Source organism: Colias croceus, chromosome 9, assembly GCF_905220415.1.
Source record: "Colias croceus chromosome 9, ilColCroc2.1".
Taxonomy (NCBI): domain Eukaryota; kingdom Metazoa; phylum Arthropoda; class Insecta; order Lepidoptera; family Pieridae; genus Colias; species Colias croceus.
In genome coordinates, this window is record NC_059545.1 from 10,478,633 (window position 1) to 10,503,930 (window position 25,298).

Consider the following 25,298-nt stretch of genomic DNA (forward strand, 5'->3'; position numbering starts at 1 on the left):
TTTGAGATTGATGTTTTTAAAAAAAACAGAAAATGCGAAACTGTTGCAGTTAGGCACTCATAATATAAAATATTACTGAGATGCATTTAATATTTATCCTTTTTAAACATATACAATATTCCTACCTAATTTTTACATTGGTCTACGCCTAAGTCGTAAATTAAATGTAATTTACCGATAAATAAGTAGTTTTTTATTAACTCTTAGTGCTTACCTTATCTTGTAATGGTAATTTAAAGAATAACAGCTATATTACATCCTACTAAAATAGCAATGCACCTAAAGTCGCGGTAAAAACTATACTCAAAGTTCAAACTAAAATTTCAAAGCCAGCTACTTGATACCTCTATCCCTGAAAGTACAAAGCAATTGAAAACAAAAGGACACACAATACAGTCACGTTCCGTTGACTCCATTCATACAATATTATTTAAGATCTCCCAAACGAGGATCCCGCCATAAGTTGTGTTGCTATCTTTAAGAAATGTCGACATACGCGCAGCCTGGTGGCAAGAGGCAAAAGGTAAAGGAAGGTAGGGCTGCTGACAATGTGGATTATTTTCAAGGTAGGACTTTTTGGGTTTTGTAATTTGTGAGGAGGGAATAAAATCTGCCTAAGTAGCAGATTTTATTCTATTTATCTATGTTTGTCTTTGCAATTATTAATTATTGGTGTAAATCGTCATAATAATTTTATTTATTATTTGTTAACGTAAAATATTACTACTAAAAATATATTTCTTCTTAATCTTTTTCTTAAATTTAAGCACAATAACAATTGACTGATTTTAACGAATAAAACAAAAATGTATTAAGTATACAAAAAATGAAAATGTATAGTTTATATCTTAATTTTCCAAAACGAAATATAACTCGTGAAACGTAACGATTATACCTTTAACTACTAGCTACAACAAAAAAATAAAATAACATACGTTATGTTATACTCTAAATATTAGGAAAATAACGGAGATATTTCCACATCAGGTATAGAGAAGGTGGAATTCAACACGGCTGCGTCCGCCACCGACACGCTCAGCTACCGCTACTACAATGCAGCGGAGAGACTGCACTCCAAGACTATGGAAGACTGGCTTAAGTATAGCTTGTCTTTCACTGAGTTCAGGACTTGCAGTAAGTTAATTTGTAATTATGTACGTATATGTTGCAGTAAAAGGGAAATGCGAAATTTAAATTTATTAAACTGCAGTTAAATAAATTTAAATTTCGTAAAAATCGTTTATTTCCTAACTTTTTATTTACTTTAATATATAAAGAATCTAGTCTAGTCTATCATTTAAAATGTGCCTAATATGGATGTAGGTATACAGTACTGTACGCCTAGGTTCAGAAGTACTTTTGGCAAGAACTTAAAGTAACAACCGACATATTATATGTATTAATTTAACAATTTTTTTAAACGTTAAAAGATTTAAATTAAATTTTTTAGGCGCAGAATATCCAAGAATCAGTAACAACCGTCCCTGGGATGACAATTCGCACTCCATGGACAATTACAAGCGATGCTTAAAGGCCTTTTTCGACCTCTGTACCAAACTTGGCATTAAGTACTGGACAGCTTACGACACTGACTTGCTGCATTTGTCCGATAGTTGGGAAGAAAATAAGACCAACTGGGACGAAATTGTGGAATATATTCACGAATTGGGCCAGAGGTATCATGTGAAGCTGTTGTGGCTCGCTCCTGATTTGCATTCGCATCCTCGGTACGTTGTATTGGTTTTATGCTCGCGCCTAATACATTTTTTTTCCTTCTACTCAAGTCAATGATCCAATTTTTTTTTATAATTTAACTAAATTGGTTCCGTTTTTCCTACAGGAAAATCTATCCTGTAATCTATAGAGTTTATTGTGCATCAATTGATTATTAAAATGTTAATGTCATAGCTAAGATGTATGTTATCATATTTGATTTCTTCGTATAACCGTATACGTTTGTTTTTCAGGTACACAACTGGCGCATTTACAAACAACGACGCTAATATTTTCGCACACGCAGCGACACAGATCAAGAAATGCCTAGAAGTGTCACAGCGCTTAAACGCCGAATGTTTTCTCATCTGGCCACACCGAGAAGGCTACGATGCCATATTTCAATCCGATGTTGCCAGAGAGTTAAAATTGTTTGTAAAGCTTCTCAAAATCACCGCCGAATACAAGGATCGTTTGAATACAAAATTACAATTGTTAATAATGCCGTATCATTTTAATGGCATGAAGAAATTTCGGGATACTGAAATACTGAACTATTATATGTGGGACATCACTAGCTGTTTGTTCTTTTTGAAGAATTATGGTTTGGATCGTCAGTTCAAGGTCTGCTCTCCCCCTGGACATCATATGTATATGGCCAATGCGTGAGTTGGGTCCTATTTTTACGTAGAAAGTTATTTAGTGCACCTGTGGCATTTATGTATTGTATCATTTATTTTCAGGTACAATATGTTGGGTGGTGTAACGATAACAAACGAGTACGATTTGTCCCAAAACAAATCTTTAACTCTCATGATGAAAAGCATTGTTGATCAGGTAAGCTTCACACACACGAAATAATAGCCAGACTACTTTTATATCCTCTTGGGAGGACATAGAACAACATACGCTCACGAAACATTCCTATGAATATTTTTCAAGCATTGTATTTTTTTGTCCAGAATACCGCGCCCCCTGGTGGTATAAACCTAAAACTCTTTTTGCGTCGTGACGCTGACGCTCGTGACGCAGCCGTGTGTTATGTGAAGTACATTGACGTCATTGCAAAGGCTTTACGCGTTGCTTGCAATATTGTCGGCGAACAGATATTCTCTAAGCATGTTCAGGTGATTATATTATTTTAATTTTATTGTGTGATCATACTAATTTCTACAGATATTGCTATAGTTTGTGTCACTTTGAGCTCAATCGAAGTTTAGCATTATAAATATGTTTTATGTATAAAATATTTCAAATGATAAATAATAATGCTTATATTCTTAAATTTGTAGCAACGTTACATCAGTTACTACAGCGGATTCGGCGCACGCGTGGTCAGCGCTGACGTAACACTGGAAGAGTGTGAAGAATACTACAAGTCAGTTATATTCTCTTATTTATGAAATAATGTAAAAGCACCTGTTTGACGATGGTATATTACATTGGTAAATTATGTGTTTCAGCTGTTCCTTGAAAAGGCAATAGCTCGTTTTTAATTAGAATAATATATCGCATAATAGTTTCAATTAATTTTAGAACAGAGTTTATGTGATAAGCCTGCTATGCTTAACTAGAGAAAAGCATATTCTCCGCTAGGAATCGAACTAAAAAATTGGTTTATAACGTCATCTTCACTACCAATATTGACGTGACAACGTCTTAAATTAGGTTGCGGCTAGGAGTCACTTATGAAAAAGTGTAACGCTCGGTAACGTTACGATGAGTCACCGAACGAGAGAGAGACGTTGTCACGTAAAATCTTCGCCCGTAAAACCGACTTTACAGGCAACCATTTTTTTATGATAACTTAAATCATTTTTCTTAAACACTAAGAAATTATTCTTCTAACAACATACTACTAATGGGTGACTTCAATGCTCAAGTAGGTGAAAAACAATGTCTGGAAGAACACGTCTTAGGTAACTTTGGCCACGGTAAAAGAAGTCCAAACGGTGAACTTTTAATTGAACTGCTATTGGAGCACAACCTTACGCTTTTAAACAGTTTTTACAAGAAAAATACGAAAAATAAATGGACCTGGATCTCCCCCGATGGCAAATATAAAAATGAGATCGATTACATGGCAACAAATTGCAAAAATGCCTTCTCCAATATTTCAGTTTTGTCAAGATTTAACTTTAATACAAATCATCGTATGTTAAGAAGCATTATGAAACTAAATGTAACAAAACCACCTAGAAAATTTATTAAACCACAAAAATCAGAGCAATTTAACGAAGAAACTCTTAAAAATATTAGCGAACATATTAAAAAGGCAACTAAAGACTTGACAATTGAAGACCAAAATATAGATGTCCTGACAAAATATGGAATATTGGAAAAACAACTAAATTTAGCAAAACCCAAGAATATTAAAAACAATAAATACAACCTAACGAATCAAACATTACAACTAATAGAAGAAAGGAAAAAACTACTTTCTAACAAACCAAGAAAAGAAAATTTACATTTAATAACTAAAATTAGCAAGGAAATTAGAGAAAACATAAGAAAAGATAGAAAGGCGATACGACAACAAGCTTTGGAAAACCACATAAAGAGAACAGGAGGTGTAAAGAAAGCATTCAACGAATTAAAAGAAATAAATAAGGAATGGATACCTAAACTTAATGACGATTCTAGAACTGGAAATAAACGTCCTTCAACTCAACGAAAACATATTTCCGAAATAGCCACAAAATTCTACGAAAACCTATATGCAAATAGAGACAAAATTCAAAACAGTGGAAACTTACATAGAAATGACATTAAGCAAATAATCGAACCAGAACCTGATATAATTCCCAGTGAAATAGAAAAAGCTATTTACAGCCAGAAAACAGAAAAAGCATCGGGGCCAGATAAAATTTCTAACGAGCTTCTGAAAGGCACTATTAACGAATTATTACCAATACTGAATAATTAAAACGGGTGTAATTCCAACACAATGGAAGCAGTCATACATCATTCTTATATTCAAGAAGGGTCACAAAGAAGACATAGGCAACTACAGACCCATAAGTCTGATGTCGAACATATACAAAGTTTTCTCTAAAATTTTACTGGGTAGGATAAGCAAAAAGCTTGATGAAAACCAACCACGTGAGCAAGCGGGATTTAGACAAAAATACTCTACTTTAGACCACATACATACAGTGAAGCAAATTATGGAAAAATATAAAGAATATAATAAACCATTGTATATGGCATTCGTTGACTATTCTAAAGCTTTTGATAGCATAAGTCACAGTGCAATATGGCAGAGTCTGGAACAACAGGGCGTACCTACTAAATATATTGACATCATTAAGAGCATTTATTCGCATAGTAAAGCAAGGATACAGCTCGAATTCCTTGGGAAGAGTTTCGGGATAGAGAGGGGAGTAAGACAAGGAGACCCTCTATCACCGAAACTATTCTCAGCTGTTTTAGAGAGTGTCTTTCGCAAGATGAACTGGGACAGCTTCGGCCTGAACATTGACGGCGTGAAACTTAACCATCTAAGATTCGCAGACGATATAGTTCTGTTTGAAGACGATCCCACAAAACTCGAAGAAATGTTAAAATCACTCAACGAAGAAAGTGTTAAAGTCGGCCTATTAATGAATAAAGATAAAACCAAGTTGCTCACAAACTCCAAACCAACACCTATAAAGATAGATAACCATACTCTCGATTATGTAGATGAATATATATACCTAGGCCAGATTATTTGCCACAAGGATCAAACTTCAAAAGAAATCAATCGAAGAATAGCTAATGGTTGGAAGAAATATTGGTCACTCAAAGAAATCGTGAAATCTAACGGACTTAGTATGACAATTAAAAGAAAAGTATTTGACACTTGTATTCTCCCGGTTATAATATATGGATGCGAAACTTGGTCACTTACTAAACTGCACAGAGAGAAACTAGCGCGATGTCAAAGAGCCATGGAGAGGAGTATGGTAGGAATAAAATTAAGGGACAAAGTGAGAAGTAGCACAATCAGAAAGAAAACCCAAGTAACTGATATACTTAGACGTATAGACCAACAAAAGTGGAGATGGACCGGCCATATGATTAGAGACACACAAAATAAATGGAGCGCTACTGTTTCCAACTGGTGCCCCCGGGACGGCAAACGCAGCAGAGGTCGTCAGCAAACAAGATGGGAGGATGACCTAAAACTGACAGCGGGTCCACACTGGAGAAGAGTAGCGAGGGACAGAATCCAGTGGAAGATGTTGGAGGAGGCCTATGCCAAACGGCACACTGAACTAAGAGATATTTTATAATTTTATAATTGTATAGTGTATAAGAAAATATAATATGTAAGTATAGTGTATAAGTTTTTAGTTCAGAATAAATGGGCTTTTTATTTTATTTTATTTTATTTATTTTAAATCATTTTTCAGGAAGAACCAAGTGCACGAGACAACAAACTCCAAGTGCGAACATTTCGACTTCGTGTTCCAGCGCTATTTAGACTCTTGTGATCACATTTGACAACTTTTTGACATCGATTGCTGTAAACTTGAGTAGTGGCGTGTGAGAGAGACGGAAATAGATTTATCTGTTTTCTCGCTTACACTTCTGAATGTATTCACAACTGTCACTTTTCTGTTTTTCTTTTTACTTGTGTGTTGTTGTTACAATAGCGTGTTGTTTTATGAATACACAGTTTTTCAAATCGATTGACTATTAAATATTCAGATTACTAATTACCACATAAGCACTTATATTTGTAGGAAAATAAAATTTAGATCTATGTCTATTTTTCTTATAGCTGATTTACACAGGGTCAGTAGACGAGTCAGTCGCGGCGCCGAAATTCGGCGCCGCGACTGACTTTAACTGTTTACATAGACTTCAAGCCTCTGTACTGACTTCAAATCTGTTTACACAAGGTTTTTTTTCGGGTCAGCACTGATTTGCCTCGAATTTGTAGTCAGTTACTGACCCTGTGTAAATCAGCACTTATGTTAGTGCTGATTTACACAGGGTCAGTAGACAAGTCAGTCGCGGCGCCGAATTTTGACTTTAACTGTTTACTTAGACTTCAAGCCTCTGTACTGACTTCAAATCTGTTTACACAGGGTTTTTTTTTTGGGTCAGCACTGATTTGCCTCTAATTTGTAGTCAGTTACTGACCCTGTGTAAATCAGCACTAACTTCACGTTTGCACCAAATCGATGTCAACAATAACATAAAAGTGTTTTACTGGCAACACTTTTCTACCACCTGAAACCGTGATCTCAAAGTTGCCATATTTAGTTAAGATTAACATAAGAATAAAACAACCAATAAGTTATTCATTAATTTATTCGTGTTTTTGTATTTTTTTATATTCACAGCGATTTACATATTAAGTATACACATTGTGCTTAACACGACGATTACAATATAATCAAATCGATACATAACTAACTTTGATGCAAAAAAATATTTTTAGCAAGATTTTTACGTTTATAAATTTAGACAAAGACTTCATTTGTTGCAATTATAAAAAAAATGTTTCTAAACATATACACCATAAAGGACATAAAATCCATTTTGCATAGGATTTTTTTATTTGCTTTTTGCAAAATAAAGTGAGATGGATTTTCTGCCTCTTTATAATGTTTAGAATTATTTTAAAATATTACAATATATTCAATGTTTAAACAGAAATACAAGATATACCATCAAATACAATTATGATTAAAATTTCTTCGGATTTCATTTTAAGTGTAGCAGCTTTATTTAAACTCGTCTCTTTCTATCTCTTTCTATCACTATAAAATTACATAAACTAGAGCGAGATAAACAACTTTTAGTATTTCCGTTCTTCGACGTTAATAGCTCTCTATCTTGCTCTAGTAACATTATTGCGCCTATGACTGTGAAATGAGACAGAAATAGGCGGTAAAAATATAATTAAAAAACGGCGTTATTATTAACGTTTATTTGCTTACGATGGTATATTTCTGTGAATTTTAAGTATTAATACATTACAAATTATTCGAGGCAAGATTTTTTTATATGAATTTTAATTAACAGACAATTTGTATTTTTTGTAAAGTATAATTTAAAAAAAAATGTATTGAAATAAATGTGTGATCAGATTTCGAATACATGTTCAATTATTCAATAAAATAAAGTGGTTTACACTAATTTTAAGTTCTAGAATAAGTATTAAGAATTATAATAAATATTAATCAAACTAACCCCACATAAATTAAGACAATTTTAAATTTTGCAATTGTTCAATTAATTTAAAAATAACTAGTTAAAACAAAAATAAAATAAAACCACTTTATTTCAGAATATTACAGTTTATTTTGTACAATATTTGTTTACAATAAACACGTTATGTTTATTTTATATAGTTTACACAAAAGCAACTACGTCTTATATATAAAGTAGAACTTAGAATTACTAATGCACTAAAAATACAAACATTGAGAAAAACTTAACCTAGTTCGGAAATTGATAGACTGCCCTGGCATGGAATAGAATTCTAAAAGCACAGCTAATAAATATATTAAACAATCTACAAATTGTTTACACAGATTACGAAAAAACTAAATATTCTCTAGTCTATTCCATATTGTCAGTGAACGGCCTTCATATCCATCTAATAAATAATTCAAAACTAATTTCACCTAAACGTTTAAAAAGAGCGAGGTCTCTTACTGTACAATAAGTCTCATATACAACTAAAAACTAACACAAATCATTGCCTAATACTGAGAATAAAAAAGAAAAAAAAAAAGCGCGCGAAAGTAAAAAACAAAATGGCAGCATCGCGTCGGAATGAACGTATCCTGTACATTGTACATTTATGCTATCAAACTACAGATTTGGAACACTTGTATATTTTGTAATAAAAGCACCATGGTTTATTTTAGTCTCTGGTTTATTGGCTCAAAAAATTATGTCTATATTGTGGTATATATAGGTATTATGCACATTTTTTTTTATAAAATATAGTAAGTAATTTGGTACTGGCCGTTATCGCATTTAGAACAAAATCTTATTATTAAAAAGTTATAGTAATCGTGCCGTAAGAAAAAATATACCAAAAAAGGGCGCGAAAAAAGTGTACTTTTAGATTTAGTACCTTGTTTTTAAAAGGTAAATGTGTAAGTTTCAATAAATCGTAAAGCCAAATATATTATTTTAGCTAAGATTATGAACATGGTAAAAGTTAAGTTAGATTCACTCTAACGTATTATTTATTATAAGTAAATTTTGTAATTCTAAATGCACACAAGTAGTTTTTAAGTCACTACAAAATTTTAAGAACATTTTTAATTTAATATAAATAAAGTGTTATATTTACCGCACCAATCATATAACTCTAAAACGTTTTAATGTATCACAAATAAAAATAAAATTAATGTCACCAAATTATTAAATGGTTGTTATTTGTTTTTATAACCTACAAACTTTTATGAATCCGTTTTTTAAGTTATTTCTACATAAATTACCAATTCTTTGGTAAATTCCACAAATAAGAAACCTAGGAACATATTTTAAAGTCGAGGTTTTATTTTTAAACCTTATTTATTATGAATTTTCACACCAATTATATAAATATAGTAAAAATGTCAATTAAATGTGGTCATTTATTGTAGAAAATTAAATGACCGTTATGACTAGATTTTCTTTATTAGTCATTTATGTATAAGTTTTGAGTTTTTTTTTTTAATTTCGTATAATTTATAAAATTGTAGAATTCAAATACTACTAAATAATAATTTAAATAATGATAAAGTCCCTTAAAAATATAAGTCAATTCATAGTTATGAACGATTTACTAAGTTTTTATTTTTTCGCCATAGAAGTAGATGTTTAGCGTAAAGTTTCATAATTTTTTCATATTTTTTGTGTTTTTACAATTTTACTTTACAAACAAAGAAGAGTATATACTTTTTTGAACAAAACTTTAATTAGGAATTTAAAGAAACAGACGGTCTACTAACAGTGGCCAATTCTTTGTAGAAATTGTCTGCCATTGCATCATTTTCGTTTTCCATTTACTTAGGTTTTTCACAAAAAGGTGCAACTTTTAAACGATTTCTTCGTAACGAAAAATTAAACAAAGAATTTATTTTCACCATAGATTAAGTATACGAAGTTTTGTTTGTCTATGATGTTTTAAGACAAGTTTTTTTTTTATTTATAATCGCGTATTTGGGGCTTTAATCGTAAATAGTTACCACAACACTGGGAAATACATAATTACTGGGATAGTTGGAGCTTTGCGCTTATTTATCTTTAGAGAAGTGACACGATAAAAATTTTGCAGATTTTACTCTATGATTACTGAATTTGAAATTCGAACGCTGGCTGGATATATCGCAGCTATAAAAACTATATAAAACTACCCTCATTAGCACAAGCAAGTTTCATATATAAGTTGTATATGCTAGCAGATACGTCCAAGCGTACATCGCCTATACATGCGGCGTTGAGTAAAATATATCCGTCTCGTTCACTCGTAGCGCGGAAATGTTGCCATCTCTGTCGCACGTATGGGTAGTGTCAGTCATTCGTCGTCAGAGGGCTCGGTGCCAAAGTAACGGTCTCCGAAATTACCTATACCGGGTAATACATAGAATTTCTCGTTGATTTCCGGGTCTAAAGCGGATGTTATTATCTTAACCTGAAAGGAACGCAAATAAAGTTGATGTAGTAAATTTAAAATATACAATCACCTAAAAAATTACATATTATGTTGTTTGTGTTTGTCATATGTGTTAGTGTATACATGAGTGGCGTATTTCTGTGTGTGTGTCAGTGCCTATTTATGGGGTATGGGTATATCTTTGTGTGTTTGCGTGTATACGTTCGTATTGTGTGTATGTGTATACTCACCTCAGGAAAGGCATAAGCCACCGAATGCACGCCGATCTCCGCCATAAGTAACGACACGAGCGATATGTGCCGTTCGGGCACGTCGTGGTCCAATAACACACGGATCGCCATCATGGCCGCCGCGCCTGTTGCTACGGTCGCGTCCATTAGTATCACGCGGTAGTCTTTTATGTCTTTGGGCAGACGGAGGTAGTAGAGCTGTGAAATGGAGGAGAATATTAGGGATATTTTGTTATTCGATCGGGGAATACAGTGAGTGATTTACAATATATAGATTTGCGTATATAAGTTGTAAATACAACATTCTATATGTACATAGAAATATCAAAGATAAAATTATGGTCTATTGTTCACGGACGCGTCATATGACGAATACTTGCAATGTACAAAATTACTAATTTGTAAATAGTATTTTACAAAATAGTAGTATGGGTATTTTACAAAATAGTTTTGTCCACGCTGCTTCATGCAATCGTCAATCACGCTACAAAATGTTTCAGTTTTCTTTCATAATATAGCATCTCGAGTTGGTCGCGTTGCCGCTCCGCACGACGAACGTATTTCGAGAGGCTTATGCGACGTTGCCACGCCGCACAAAGAACGCGTAAAGAAAGGCTGATGCGACGTTGCCGCGCCGCACGTTGAACGCATGACTAGCGCCTGATGCGATGATGCCAAACCGCACAACAAAACGCATGACGCGACGTTGCCGCACCGCACGACGCAGCGCTATCATTTTTACTTTCCACCACCATTTTTATTTTCCACCATTAAAAACCCACCTCCGGCTCGTCAGTCTGCTGGTTGGTCTGTATGAGTATCTTGCCGATGCGTATGTCCTTGCACACATCGCAAACGGCCTGCTCCATTGTTTCACCCGCGCGTAGTATGGATACGCCGCACACGCGTTCTACCGCGCATTTGCGTCCTGAAATTTAGAAAAAAATGAAAAAAAAAATATATATATTACAATTTTATTATATAAGTGTAAAAAACTGTCGGTGTGTTTGTTGTTTTTACAGATTATCTACAGTAGCGGATTGGATTACATTTGGATTTTAAATCTTGTTTTTTTTTTTTTTTTTTTTTAATTTTCGCGAACATATTTTTACATAATAATTCGTTTCTAAGCGTATTTTTCAAATGTTGCAGTTTTAAGTAGTTTGTTTTGAAAATTGATTTTTTTGCGCGTTTATCGATTTCTTTATTTATCTTTAGTGTCTAGTAATTCCAGCTAACCCTTTAACCCATTGAGCCCCGAGCGGCCCGATCGGTATACGACACAATAGAATTTCTATTGTGTCTGTGATTCCGGGGCCTGAGTTATTACAATCTATGGCATTTATAACAGAATCTATTATTATTTATTTCCATACTAATTTACAAAGTTTTTCCTTTCCCAAAAACAAACCTGAACAAATATATAAAACTTACCAGTATAACTAAATCCCTGTGGCGTATCAACGCTATGCGTGGTGTAGGGTAGCAATGATATCGCGAACTCTATGACGAGTCTCATCAAACGTTTGGAGTAGAAGATGAATTCGTCCCGCGGCGTGTCCTTGTTGCGTATGAATGTGTGGAGTCCTTGTACCTGTGGAATAATTAAATTCAATAATTAATAAGTGAAGATAAGTTTTTTATTAAATTTGAGGGTAGTAGTAAAGTAATGAACGGTTCTCTACAAAAATATCCGAAAAAAATGGATAAATAGTAATGTCTGGGGGTCGCCGTGCCGTCTTAAAGCAGTAATAAATCCAGTGTTTAAAAATGTGTCGCTAGCCTGCTTATACATTAATACATATCTTTATTAAAAATTGAAAAACACACGATTTGAATCCCTTCCTTCGTTCTGAAACATCGATAAAAAATTCACTATTACATTTATCTTAAAATTGTAAATAGACTATTTCCTACAATATACATACCTGAGGTGTATCCTTAAGTACGTATAGCGAGTCAGGTACGGGCTGTCCCACGTGTGCGATCGCCAGCTTTTCTCGTACTTTGAAACCGCGCTAAAATAAAACAATTTGCTTTAAAAAACAAAATAATAAAAGGTTTTTATAATGTTGTTGAAGTGTTATATGCGTTGAATTGTGTGTATGTAGTGTTAAGTGCACTTTATATGTGCACGTTTAAGTTTATATGTGTGTGTGTTTGTGAATGATTGAGTGTAAACGTGAAACTTGCTGTTAGCAGTATTTAGCGTTCAGAAGTTTCGTGTTACAGATAGTATGATTTTTATATCTATGTGTTCAGTTTACTTTGTCGTTATGCTACACACGCACGCAGTGCGTTTGTGAGTTTGTGTGTGTGTGTGTGTGTTTGTTTGAGTGTGTGTTTCTACATATATACTCACGAGCTGCAATTGCTTATGCACGTGTTGCACAATAAGCGATATAGCGACCTTATTCTCTCCCCCCCTCGGCACTATAATATCGGCGTGCGCCATACACGGCGCTATATAGCTTTGGTACGCCGGTTTTACGTGAGTTAGGTACTGTTTCAGTACACCTTCTAGATCACGGCCACGTTGGACTATGTCTCTGTTGGAAAAAAAATATTTTGGAATATTTTGCATTTAACTATTATTATTCAATAAAGGAAGATGTTGCTTCTAAGACCTTAAGATATAGAAATTTTGAACTACATTAAGGTAAAATTTGAACTATTAAAAAAAATTGGCTGGATGGAACATTTCGTACTTGTTATTTTAAAACATTTCGGGATGTGAAATAATAACAATTTCTATAACTTTAAAAGATACGCAATAGAAAACATTATGTTGTTAAGTTGGCTCGTAGGCTGTATATTGTTAAGCATTATCTATAGTGCATTGCTTTCATAGCAAAGCATGAAACCCCGCCTTTTCCTAATTCTTTATTATTCAAACAATAATATACTCTATCCCTATACAAATAAAGTCCAAAATCACCTTCTCAGTCTCCTCGCGAGTCTTATATCCGCATCGGTATCCACAAACACCTTCATGTCCAACTTGCTGACGACATCAGCGTTATAGAACGCGAGTATACCCTCGAATATTATCACGTTTGCGCCGTACATCGTTTTCTGAAAATATTGGTTTATTAGCAGGCTAAAATAACAATTTGAAAGCAGTTGCCAAAAAAAAGTTTCTAAAAAATGTCCGTATTTTGTTACATCAGTTTTTTTTTATTAAAAATACATTTTTACAGAAAAAAAATTTGAAAATGTCTCTTGTTATCGCATCTTTGAATGAAAATATATTTTTATATTGAGAATATATTCCTTCTATAAAACCATATTAATTATTGACCTCTCGTTTTAACATTACTTCTAGATTTTTATCAAAAATTTCCAATGCTTTTTTCCAGCTATTGAAAAAATGTTCCAGACACAAAAATCATATCATGAAATCACTCCGTCATGCTACGAAAGAAAGCCAAACACTATAATTATTTTGAAAATGTAATATTAAAGTAAGAATTATGAAATTTACCGTCCGATTCTCCCTAGAATGCGTGACATAATTATAAATCGGCACTTCGACTTTCTTGCCCTCCTTCAGTCGCTGCAGAACATTAACCAGTAGCTCCATGTCAAACGCGTCCGGGTGATCGAAGTTGTATTCGTTGCGCATAGCCGCCTGGTGCTGCTTCTCGTTGAGGACCTGGGAAATGGTACGTTTTTAATACTTTAACACAGAAAAAAGCACCTATATAATGCTAAAAAATGTTGATACTAGAAATTTAACTTGCTTTTCAACTAAGTCATTACCTTACCATTCTAAATGATGAATAGAAGCTAATTTTAATGTTTGAAATGCTTCTGTATGTAGTAATTAAAAAAAAATACTTCATACGCACACAGTCAAATATTTAAAAAATCGTCGATTCGCTAAATTGGCAATAAATAATTATTCTCAATATTCTTGACCATTGATTTTCTATAAACTAGTCTCAGCAGCGTGTTATAAAATATGGATGCATGTTAGCACCTTCATTCGTCCCTTAATGTTAAAAGTCTATTGTATACGCTCATAAGAAACTCTGCCTTGCACAAGCGTAGGCAGAGTTTCGTTTTTTGAACGTAATTTATTTACATCAGTTATTTTGACAATATACCTTTTTTTTGTCATCCTCACCTTATAAAACGAGTCCATACTGACAATAGTGACCCACGGTATGTTAAGTGACTCTATGATTTTAGCCGCTACCGTTGTTTTGCCTGACGCACTTGCGCCGCATATACCTGTAAATATTCACTGCAGTTGGTCATATTATTATTGGTTGTCGATCTACTTATGCCTTAGTTAATAAGAATAATTTTTAAATAAGGTGAGCCCTATAGAAGGTTGGTTTTTCGTGTATACGTATGTATATTTCGTTAACAAGCTATGCAGGTTAAATGACATAATTAATTTTAGATTGAGGCATCAGAATATTGCATATTTCATTTTATTCATTAGAATATACCAATTTGCTTGAATTTTTTTTAGTGCCCTTTGCTGTTATTTTTTTTTTTAGCAATCCAATGGTGTATCATCATGCTCATACTATTTGCAATAGCTAACTTCTCTATACAAATACTTTCTCAATTCAATAAAAAATCACCTTGTAATTTTTTGACATTTTTTGTACTTTTTATCTTTTTTACGGTTTCTTACCAATAAGAAAAGGCTCCACCTCCTGCCCCCCGGTACAATTATACCACGGCGGTCTGCCCGCCGTGTATATCGTCCGTCTGTCTGCGTGTAGGATACTCTCTGCGGTTGTTTTCTTGTTCGGCTGCGACATTGAGGTTGTGCGCACGCGCCGCTGGCGAGGGGACTTTAGTATGTTTGATCCTGTGAATATTATATGAATTATTATAATCAGGCTTATTTTTGGCCATTGCAGGTAAACAGTGTTTAAAAATTAATGAGTGAAGTCCCGTGACCGCGCTCGCTGTAAAGTGTTCGAAACGAGTCGATTATGAATAAATCGTATTTAAATCGAACTAATATTTAATTTATAAATGAAATTTACTATCATAATACGACAATATTTATTTGTTCACACTGCAGAGATAGTCTATCCAATAAGTTGATATTTAAAAAATAAAAAAGTTTTTGTTTAAACTGATAAATAATGTTTTTTTTATTTGTATTTGCTCTCAAAAGTTGGTATTCTCACGGTTTATATCAAGAAATGATGACAAGGTTTTTATAAGACAGAAAAGTAATTGACCATGATCTCTAGTCTACATTATTGTGAACAGTCATGGTTTTTAAATACATTAAAAACGTATACTTATATTGCGGTCAAACGAGCAAAATTGAATACAATCAAATCTTTCCTAATTATTTCTTTTTCTTAGTTTAGCCATATATCACTGTATGCATAACATAACGAAGTGGAATTCCGAATCGTGCGCCTATAATAAGTGTCTCCAATGTCATAATTGGAAGCGAAACTCAACATAATACGATGTTTGTTTTATATTAAATTTTATAAGCCAACAAATCGTGATTTAGTGTAATGAGCATTCAAGTATTTCTTCTCAGACTTTATAATACTAATAATACTTACTTATATAATAATACTTTATAATACTTACCAAGGCTTTATAAAATTTAAATCAGGGTTTTTTGTATTATTTTTTGACAAAATTAAAAATGATTCATACCTATAATTGAAAATATAAATTAAACAAAAAAAAAACACATTTACTTCGCTAGCCGAGTTCAAAACATTGGCTTATTAAAAAAAATAAAAAAATATAAATAATTCTTTTAAGACCGTTATATCTTTCTAATTATTATAAGCTATATTACCTGTAGAGGGCGGTCTATACGGCCGAACATTCGGCACAGTGGTGGGCGACGCCGGGGCGCGCGAGTAGTCATCGTCGTCCAGAAACACTTGCTCGCTTATCTCTAACGCCAGCTCTGAGTCGCTGAAATGGTAGTGTTGTGTTCATTTTTATTTCAAGAAATAAATATGAATTATTAAGGCTGTCAAAAAAAATTGAATAAAATTCTGCTGATTTCCAGTTACATTTAAAACCATGTAATTTGCACAATTATTTTTGTTATAAATAAAAATAGATTTGAATTATTTATTATAAAATCATTAAAAATAGTATTTGTAATGGATTAGATTTTTTGGATTAGCTTCATCTACAAATTAATGTAGCTGCTAACAACTAACAAAGAATAATAGCTTGGAGATTTACGTGAGTTTTAAAAGTCAATTTCATCGATTTAGATTTATATATAAATTAATTTTCGGGTGTCGACCTTCATTGTAAACCGGATTTACCTAAAATGTGGTTTTTTGAATGATTACATTCATCTTGATCACCTAATTGCAACATAGATGTCGATTTATTTCGTAAGTCGTTGTTGAAACATTAAGTTTTTAATATCATTGGAACTCTCATAAAAAGCTAAAATACCTCTACGAACATAAAAGATAACTAAAAAATTGACTCCAATCTAAAAATATAATAAAATAAACAAATACATTTCATGTTAATGACTTTCCGATCCAAATTTCATTATTATCATTGCGCGACTTCTGTTTGTTATACAAAATTACCACATGTCACAACCTATTTAGTATTATCTCCTATATAATTATAGAAAAAAAAATTGTTAAAAGAATCGCAAAATTCCGACACGATTACAAAAAAATGCTCATCCAACATTGATCATCTAAAGTTGATCATCCAACAACAGTACAAAACAACGCATGCGCCATCTAGGATAACAATAATTTTAAATCAATGTTTCTTGTCAAAAAAAAAAATTCACGGTTTACATAAAAAAAACGTTATCACTGTTTAACCTGAAATAAATTAGAAAGTACAGAAATACAGAAAGCCCTGACCTTCTCTGGCACAAGAGAATTAAGGCCAAGAGCATTATTATTGTTTTTATGTCGCTACAAACTTTGTGACTAATGATTTAAATTTATCTTAATTGGCCCGCTTATATCATTTCTCATGTGATAACAAGATTGTGTTTATTAATAGAGATGAGAGTAATAAAAATTTAAATGATCTGTATGTAAAATTAAACTGTAATATTGACATGATTATAAAAGAGCAACTATGGAGTTTCTTGCCGGTTCTTCTCAATAGATTTCTTTCCGAATCGATGGTAATTGTTAAAAATATGTAATGACGATTCGAAAGTGCTTACAAAAGAAGTAATAAATGTTTGAGTTTGAGTTTGAGTATAATGAGTTACAAACTCTTTATTTATTTATACAACTAGACTTCCTTGAGAAGCGCTTTTGAATCATCAAAATACAGAAGAATAATACAATACATAACAATGAGAACAGAGAAGACAAGAAAAACAAAATATTTTTTAATTCTATACATATTCACAGAAATTCTTTTATATCCACATTTAATTAGTCTACTCGCAAAATATAAAAATATTAAAAACTATATAAATCACATAATATCTATAGTATTCAAAAATATTATTTTAATTAAATTCATCTATGAATTTGAATAATTGTGTAATGGTTTTTTCCTCAATTATATGAATTCATATATATTTTCAACTAATCTATACTTAAATTAATTTTTTTAGTTATGATATTAAATTATGTATTTGGTTACAAAAAGTAATTTACAATGAAATAAATGGTAAATTACCATATTAATGTTTTGTTTGAATTTTTATGGTGTATAAAGAAGCTTGGTCAGACTCTATGCATGAAGATTTGGTTCTACTCTCGAAATCTATGTTTTAAGCTATTGCATAGCTTTTATCTCAGACTTTGAGCGCGGCGACCAAATGTAAAAATTCTGTAACGATAAAACCTAACACCCTCACTACAACCGGCACAGCGATGCTATGCTATGCAATAGCTGTACCGCGGCAATCCTCGAGTGCCACTCATTTTTTTTTATATTTTAAGAGACAAGACCTTACAGTAGGTGAAACTAATCAGAAAATTCATAAGTTTGGATATCTATTAATTATTATGATAATTACTAGGTATTTATTTTCCCTGACTCTCACAAAGATAACAACTCTCAATGGTTTTCTTTTAAAAATCTATGTATTATTATTAAATTATAGTTAGTTTGTTTCAAAGTGATATTATAATTGGATGAAATAAGATTAAAAATTTGAAAGAATTATAAAATAAAATCTTTTGTATAAAGCTTCTGTAGCACAATAATAATAATAATAATTTATTCATTTATTCAAGTAACTAGGACTCAATTTGTTAGTAACAATTAATAACTTAAAAATTATGTTAGTAAGAATACTATTTATTATACAATTTATTACAATTAATTACAATTTATTATGACTGCTAGAAATGCACTCCACCGCTACAAAGCTATCAAGGAAGCAGACAGTTTGCAGCAGTGGTTTACATACCAGCAGTCGAGCCGACTCGCTATACAGCGCATGATTACATTGGGGCTGTCTCGCACACGGCGCACCAGGGATGTGCATCTCTTTCGCATTGTAGCGTAAAAACAATCTATACGAGCTTCTGCAAACATCCCTGATGCGCTGCAATAACGGGGCAGCCCCATTAACACCCGGAACGCGTTATTATATTGAACACGGAGCGAGCTGTAAGAATGTCGAGTATGACTTGCCCATAGGCTGCACGTGTAGAAAGATGTACAATACGCACGAAATAGGGTTTTTTTAACTTCAATAGAACAACGTGCAAACCTACGAGCTATCATATTTGCCCTCACTGCCAGTGCCCGTCGTTCCCTTTCAATGTCATCATCGTCTCCGAGTCCTGGGGTCAATATGTGTCCGAGATATTTGAATGTAAAGACCCTCCCCAATGGCACTCCGTTCAAACGTATTGGGGGTAAAAAATGCGTAACTCGGCGCCCAGACTCAAAGACCATGACTTCACTTTTCTTAGTATTGTAGACCAATCCATGAAGAACAGCGTACTCTTCACAGATGGCCACTAACCTTCTAAGACCGCAGACTGAAGCACTCAGCAACGCCATATCATCTGCGTAACTTACATTGTTGATACAAACTCCATCAATATGACAACCAATCCTTTCGTTGCTGAGTGATTCAATCAGCTCGTTGACATATAAATTGAAAAGCGTGGGCGAACTTAACCCCCCCTGCCTCACACCGCATTGCAGCCCAAACGGCTGAGATAAAGCCCCCGCCCATCGGACTTGATTGATCTGGCCTCTGTACCAACATTTAAATGTGTTAATAAGAGAGGACGGTACATTAGCTTTCTTTAACTTATCCCAAAGGATATCATAAGAAACCAGATCAAACGCCTTCGACAGGTCAAGGAAGCAAGCATATATTGACGTATTTCGGTCCGTATAGTACTTGACAGCCCACTTTAAAGACAATATTGCACTTTCCGTAGAAAGTCCCGATCGAAATCCAAACTGATTTTGGTGTATTTCTACGTACCTGTTTAGTTGTTCATTAAGCAGGCTGTCAAATACCTTTGCAATTACCGTAGCAAGAGAAATAGGCCTATAGTTGGTCTGGTCCGCCAAATCACCTGTTTTATTTTTAACAATTGGCACTACGATAGTTTTTGTTAAATCACTGGGAAGATACTTATGCTGAATACACAGATTAAAAAACATTGATAACACTCTCGATATGTGAGGCCCTGCATACTTTAGGTGCTCAATACTTAGACCATCATGACCGGGAGATTTTCCTTTAGACATCTTACTTATTATTCGCTGAATTTCTAAAGCAGTGACTTTAAATTCCCGATCATCCTGATCCACAGTATCAGGCACAGACAGACTCGGACCTAGTGGAGACGTTACTTTAAAATGCTCTTTGAAGAGGTTAGCAATACTAACAGGATCATTAGCACCACCTACAGATACAGGGAGGCCATATTTACAGTTCAGTTTATTTGTCTGTTTCCAAAAAGAACGATGCCTTAATTAAATTATCTTTGTCTTGTATTTAGAAGAGAAGATCAACGGAGAAAAGATAAAATTTATGATTATGATGTTGTAATTTATGTAACTATTTTTACAGCATTGAAGTCATAATTAATTTGCGTTAACTAGAGGTTTTACCATGTAATTAATTCATTGTGCTTCTAATCCTTGTTATCTTGTATAAAAATAGGTTTTAGTCACTGCAATGCAGCAATACAATATGTATTGTTTTCATGATTACATTCAAAAATGTTTTGATAAAAAGTGACTTAGTATCAAGTGATCATATCATTATCTGTTATCATCTTATCAATAGTTGTAGTTTTAGTTGTTTTGTTTTCCTTCTGATGTCATTCTAGAATTTTTTATGTTAAGTTCAAGGACTGTTTTTATAAATACTTTAAGTATATCAATCTAATGATTGTTTAGAACATTAAATCAGCATGAATTAAAATTAAATTAAAATATCAAAACATAATATTAGTTGAAATTTCTTACATATTTCTGGTGACCAATGAACTATCCATGACGTGTTTAAAATAAGTTGTTGTTTCACATGTGATTACGATGATTTTGTGTTTATTGACGCTTCCGAGCACGTGTCTGATTCACAGCGTGATTATACAGCGTAAACCGAGCTGCCAATCTACTATAGAAATGTCTAAAAATAAATCAAAATGCGTGGATGCGAGAGGTTATAAACCTTCAGCTGTAGCCGTCAAACTATCGTGAACTTTACTAAATCGCTTGTTATTACTAACACGCACTAACACAAACAAACCGTGCGATATTTCTCATGCCTGAGATCACACTGAAAAAAGCCTTCCCATCTGCAAATTTTGTTGACACGAGACAGCTGTGCAAACAAACATTAATAAAGGTTAGCACACGCGAAATACCTATCCGAGCTTGCTGAACTCGGCGTCTCGAATTTGTTGATCTTCCCAGCCATCACCGGTCGTCAATAGAACAATTAAATATTTTATATCAATAGGAAAACTCCAAAAATTTATGACTGTATGCACACGCAAATTACGATTTTGACGTTTACAGTTCTGAAACAGATCTACTGCGTCAAACTCAAGTCAAACTGCGCATTGTACTGCGTCATTAACGTCAAAGTAAAATTTCCACAATCTTACATTAACAGTGTAATTAAATTTATTTTAAAATCTTCATTCTGAATTAAATAGGACTATACAAGATAAAGCTATGATTTAAAGTCTCAATTTTATATAAAAGGAAAAAATTAACTAACATTATAGCTTTGTTTTTGAACGAAAGATATGCGTTTCGTTTCACGGTACATATAAATCGATAACTATTATTATGCTTTATCTTCAAACATTAAATACTCCGGAACCACGTGTCCGGAACATTATTAAACAAAAAATACTAATCATACATTTCATCTAATATATAAATAACTTTGTATAAACATTATTCATAATTTATTTTACATATAAGTTTTGTACGATAACAATACAGATAAAAAAAATATAAACATACGTCTTAAAGTCGTTACGTTACGTTTACATAGATTCATCCTTAAAAATTAGTATGTTTGGTTGTAATAGTTTAATTTTTGCTTTAATTTTTATACCGCAATTACGATACGCACAATAAACCGCATTTTACCGCGTTCACACAATCGTGTTCCGTGTTCGCACGAATGTGAAAATGCGATACTAGTAAACTTACTCTAGGAACTACTAGTAGGTACCGCATTTTCACATTCTACAACTACCTAAGACAACTACATAGCTACTAGTACCTAGTAACCAATAATCTTTCTAATATATATAAATCTCGTGTCACAATGTTTGTCCTCAATAGACTCCTAAACCACTTAACCGATTATAATAAAATTCGCACACCATGTGCAGTTCGATCCAACTTGAGAGATAGGATAGTTTAAAATATCTCAAATCGTTTTAGAGAAAGCGGGCGAAGCCGCGGGCGGTAAGCTAGTATTATTATATTTATGTAGTTAGAGCATTACATAATTATATACAGATAAACAGCAGACATTATATTCATTTTTCCGCTACGATTATTTGTTGGTTTTTCGCACAGGTTTTTAGCAATAGATCTACTTCAAATAGCAGCATTCATCAAGTTGGTCACAATTAAATAGTTGAAATTTGTATAGGAAGACAAATCTGTTACATTTGCGTATAATGAAAAAAGTTTACCTAAATCCAGCTGCTGTTGGCTAAGAAATTCAAAAATTTCAAAACTTCTTGCGGTTTTTATAAAAAATTTATACGCTCATTTCTATTCAATATAATGCTAATCGCGACAGCTGCACGAGCAGAATTCAGAAATTAGGTTGACATTCAATTTATTTCATAAATTAGTAAAATGTTTTTTTAGGTTAAAAATACCTCGCCCATTACTGGGGAATTGAACCAAGGTTGCGGGCTTTTGGCCAAACAACTATGGTTACCTTAAAATTAGTCAATTGACAAGAACTTCCTAACAATCCTACAGGTGTTTAATATCACAGCTTTTTGTAGAAGTATAAAAGTGAGTGGGTGTAAATTTAAGATTTTAAGACTAGCGTGGAGTGTTTTCGGTATGACGCCTGTGCTAGAAATTATAATTGGGATTGTCTTCACTGTGTTTACCTGCCACTGAGATTTAAGTTCAATAGTCAGGTCTGTATATTTTGTCAGTTTGCTAGTATGAGTGGTGTTAAGATTGTGCGTGTTGGGGATTGCTACATCTATTAAATATACGGTTTTATTTTTCTTGTCATGAAGTGTGATATCTGGTCGATTGTGGTGTATGGTTTTGTCAGTAAGTATTGTTCTGTCCCAGTAAATTTTGAAATCTGCGGAGTCTAAAATTATTTGTGGTGTATATTTGTAGTAGGGTACTTTTTCCGTTATTAGTTGGTATTTGTAGGCGAGTGTTTGGTGAATTATAGCTGCTACCTGGTCGTGCCTGTGTTTATAGTCTGTTTGTGTGATGGATGAACATGCGCCAGTTATGTGTTGAATCGTTTCCGGTTGCTTGTGGCAGTGTCGACAGTGGTCACTTCTGGAGCTACTATCGCGAATAATGTACTTCCTATAATTTTTAGTGTCTATAATCTGATCCTGAATTGCTAACATAAAGCCTTCTGTTTCGGGAAACAGTTCACCCCTCTTTAACCAAGCGTTTGACGCTACCTTGTCCACTATTGGATTGGTCAAGTCCAGACGATGTCGGCCATGGAGAGATTTTTGGGTCCATAAGTCTATCTTTTCTTGTTTGGTGATTATGTTTATTTGTTTGTTAAAGTCGGAGAGTGTAAGTGGAGTGAATGTATCTGCCTGACATATAACTTGGTGTAAACGTGATTGGTGTGAGCGATTATGAAAAAAGGCCCTAAGTAGTGTGATCTGTTTATTGTGGAGGTTTGTTATATCTATGATTCCTCTACCACCCTCAATTTTAGGTAGGGTCAATCTTTGGATACAGGCTCTAGGGTGATGTTTTCTGTGTTTTGTCATTGTAGTATTTATTATTCTTTGTAGCGTAGCAAGTTCCGATTTTGTCCAGCGTATGATCCCAAACGAGTATGTTAAAACGGGGATAGCAAAAGTGTTGATGGCTTTAATAGTATTTTTAGCATTGAGGTGGGTGTGTAATATTTTATGTAGTCGTTGTCTGAAATTATCTTGAAGTAGTTTTTTAGTGTCTTTGTGGTGAATTTCTTGTGACTGGTAGTAGCCCAAATATTTGTACCCTTCAGCGGGGTCCACCGTTTCTATGGTATCATGATTCGCTAATTGGTACACATTATGTTCTATCACCCCTCTATTGATTGATTGGATTTTGCATTTATCGATTCCGAATTCCATGCATACATCTTTTGTAAATATCTGCGTAATATCGACAAGGGTATGAATTTCGTTTAGCGTGCCTGCAAAAAGTTTTATATCATCCATATACATGAGATGAGAAAGAGTTATGTTTTCTGTATTGTGTGTTATTTTAAATCCTATGTTATTTTTATTAAGCATGTGGGATAGTGGGTTAAGGGCAAGGCAGAACCACAAGGGGCTTAAGGCATCTCCTTGGAAAATACCTCTTCTTATGGGGATGAAATCTGTTTCAGTAGTTTTATCAAAATTGCATATTTTTAATTTTGTATACCAGCTAAGCATAATGTTTTTTAGAAAATGAATGATTATCGGATTAATTTTGTAGTGTTTTAATATGTATATTAGCCAGGAGTGTGGAATTGAATCAAAAGCCTTTTTATAATCTATATACATAGTGTAAATGCTACGTTTTTGTTTGAGTGCTAGCTTTGATACTACAGCGTCAATAGTAAGTTGTTCTTTGCATCCCTGGCTGTTTTTTCGGCATCCTTTTTGTTCCTCTGATAAAATATTATGTTCTTGTATATGTCTATGTATTGTTTCACTTAAAGCTGATGTGATGATCTTATATATATTTTGTAAACAGGTGATCGGGCGATATTTTGCAGGGTTTGATGTGTCTGATGGATCTTTTGGTAACATGTATGTAATACCTTGTGTGATATATTGTGGCATGGTATCGGGTGAGCTAATGAATGTATTAATGTGTTTGAGTAGTAATTCATGTGTGGATGTAAGTTTTTTATACCAGAAATTGTGTATATTGTCGGTTCCAGTAGCTTTCCAGTTATGAGTTTTTGCTATTACATTTTTAAAAAGGTCTATATGAATTTGTTCAAATTTCATTTCTGGTGTATCCTTTAATCTTTCCTTATCTTCTTCTATCCAGTGATTGTGTTGATGTTCAATTTGATTAGACCAGATATTTGACCAAAATGCTTTTAGAGATTCAGG

General features: G+C 33.3%; 2 protein-coding genes across 2 annotated transcripts; one reads left to right on the top strand and one right to left on the bottom strand.

Moving 5' to 3' along the window:
* Nucleotides 1-468: 468 nt before the first annotated feature.
* LOC123694180 (xylose isomerase-like) lies at nucleotides 469-6,469 on the top strand. The gene is made up of 8 exons (XM_045639526.1): nucleotides 469-566; nucleotides 988-1,134; nucleotides 1,451-1,727; nucleotides 1,968-2,378; nucleotides 2,457-2,550; nucleotides 2,676-2,840; nucleotides 3,006-3,091; nucleotides 6,111-6,469. The coding sequence occupies exons 1-8, from the start codon at nucleotides 485-487 to the stop codon at nucleotides 6,199-6,201; spliced, it is 1,353 nt and encodes a 450-aa protein (XP_045495482.1). The 5' UTR covers nucleotides 469-484; the 3' UTR covers nucleotides 6,202-6,469.
* Nucleotides 6,470-6,999: 530 nt separating this feature from the next.
* LOC123694181 (uridine-cytidine kinase-like 1) lies at nucleotides 7,000-21,498 on the bottom strand. Its single transcript, XM_045639527.1, has 12 exons — nucleotides 21,369-21,498; nucleotides 16,358-16,479; nucleotides 15,209-15,388; nucleotides 14,687-14,793; nucleotides 14,042-14,212; nucleotides 13,496-13,632; nucleotides 12,920-13,106; nucleotides 12,486-12,575; nucleotides 11,992-12,151; nucleotides 11,340-11,485; nucleotides 10,558-10,755; nucleotides 7,000-10,345 (listed from the first exon to the last, which is right to left on the bottom strand). Exons 1-12 carry the CDS (start codon nucleotides 21,419-21,421, stop codon nucleotides 10,229-10,231), a joined length of 1,668 nt encoding a protein of 555 aa, XP_045495483.1. The 5' UTR covers nucleotides 21,422-21,498; the 3' UTR covers nucleotides 7,000-10,228.
* Nucleotides 21,499-25,298: the final 3,800 nt, after the last annotated feature.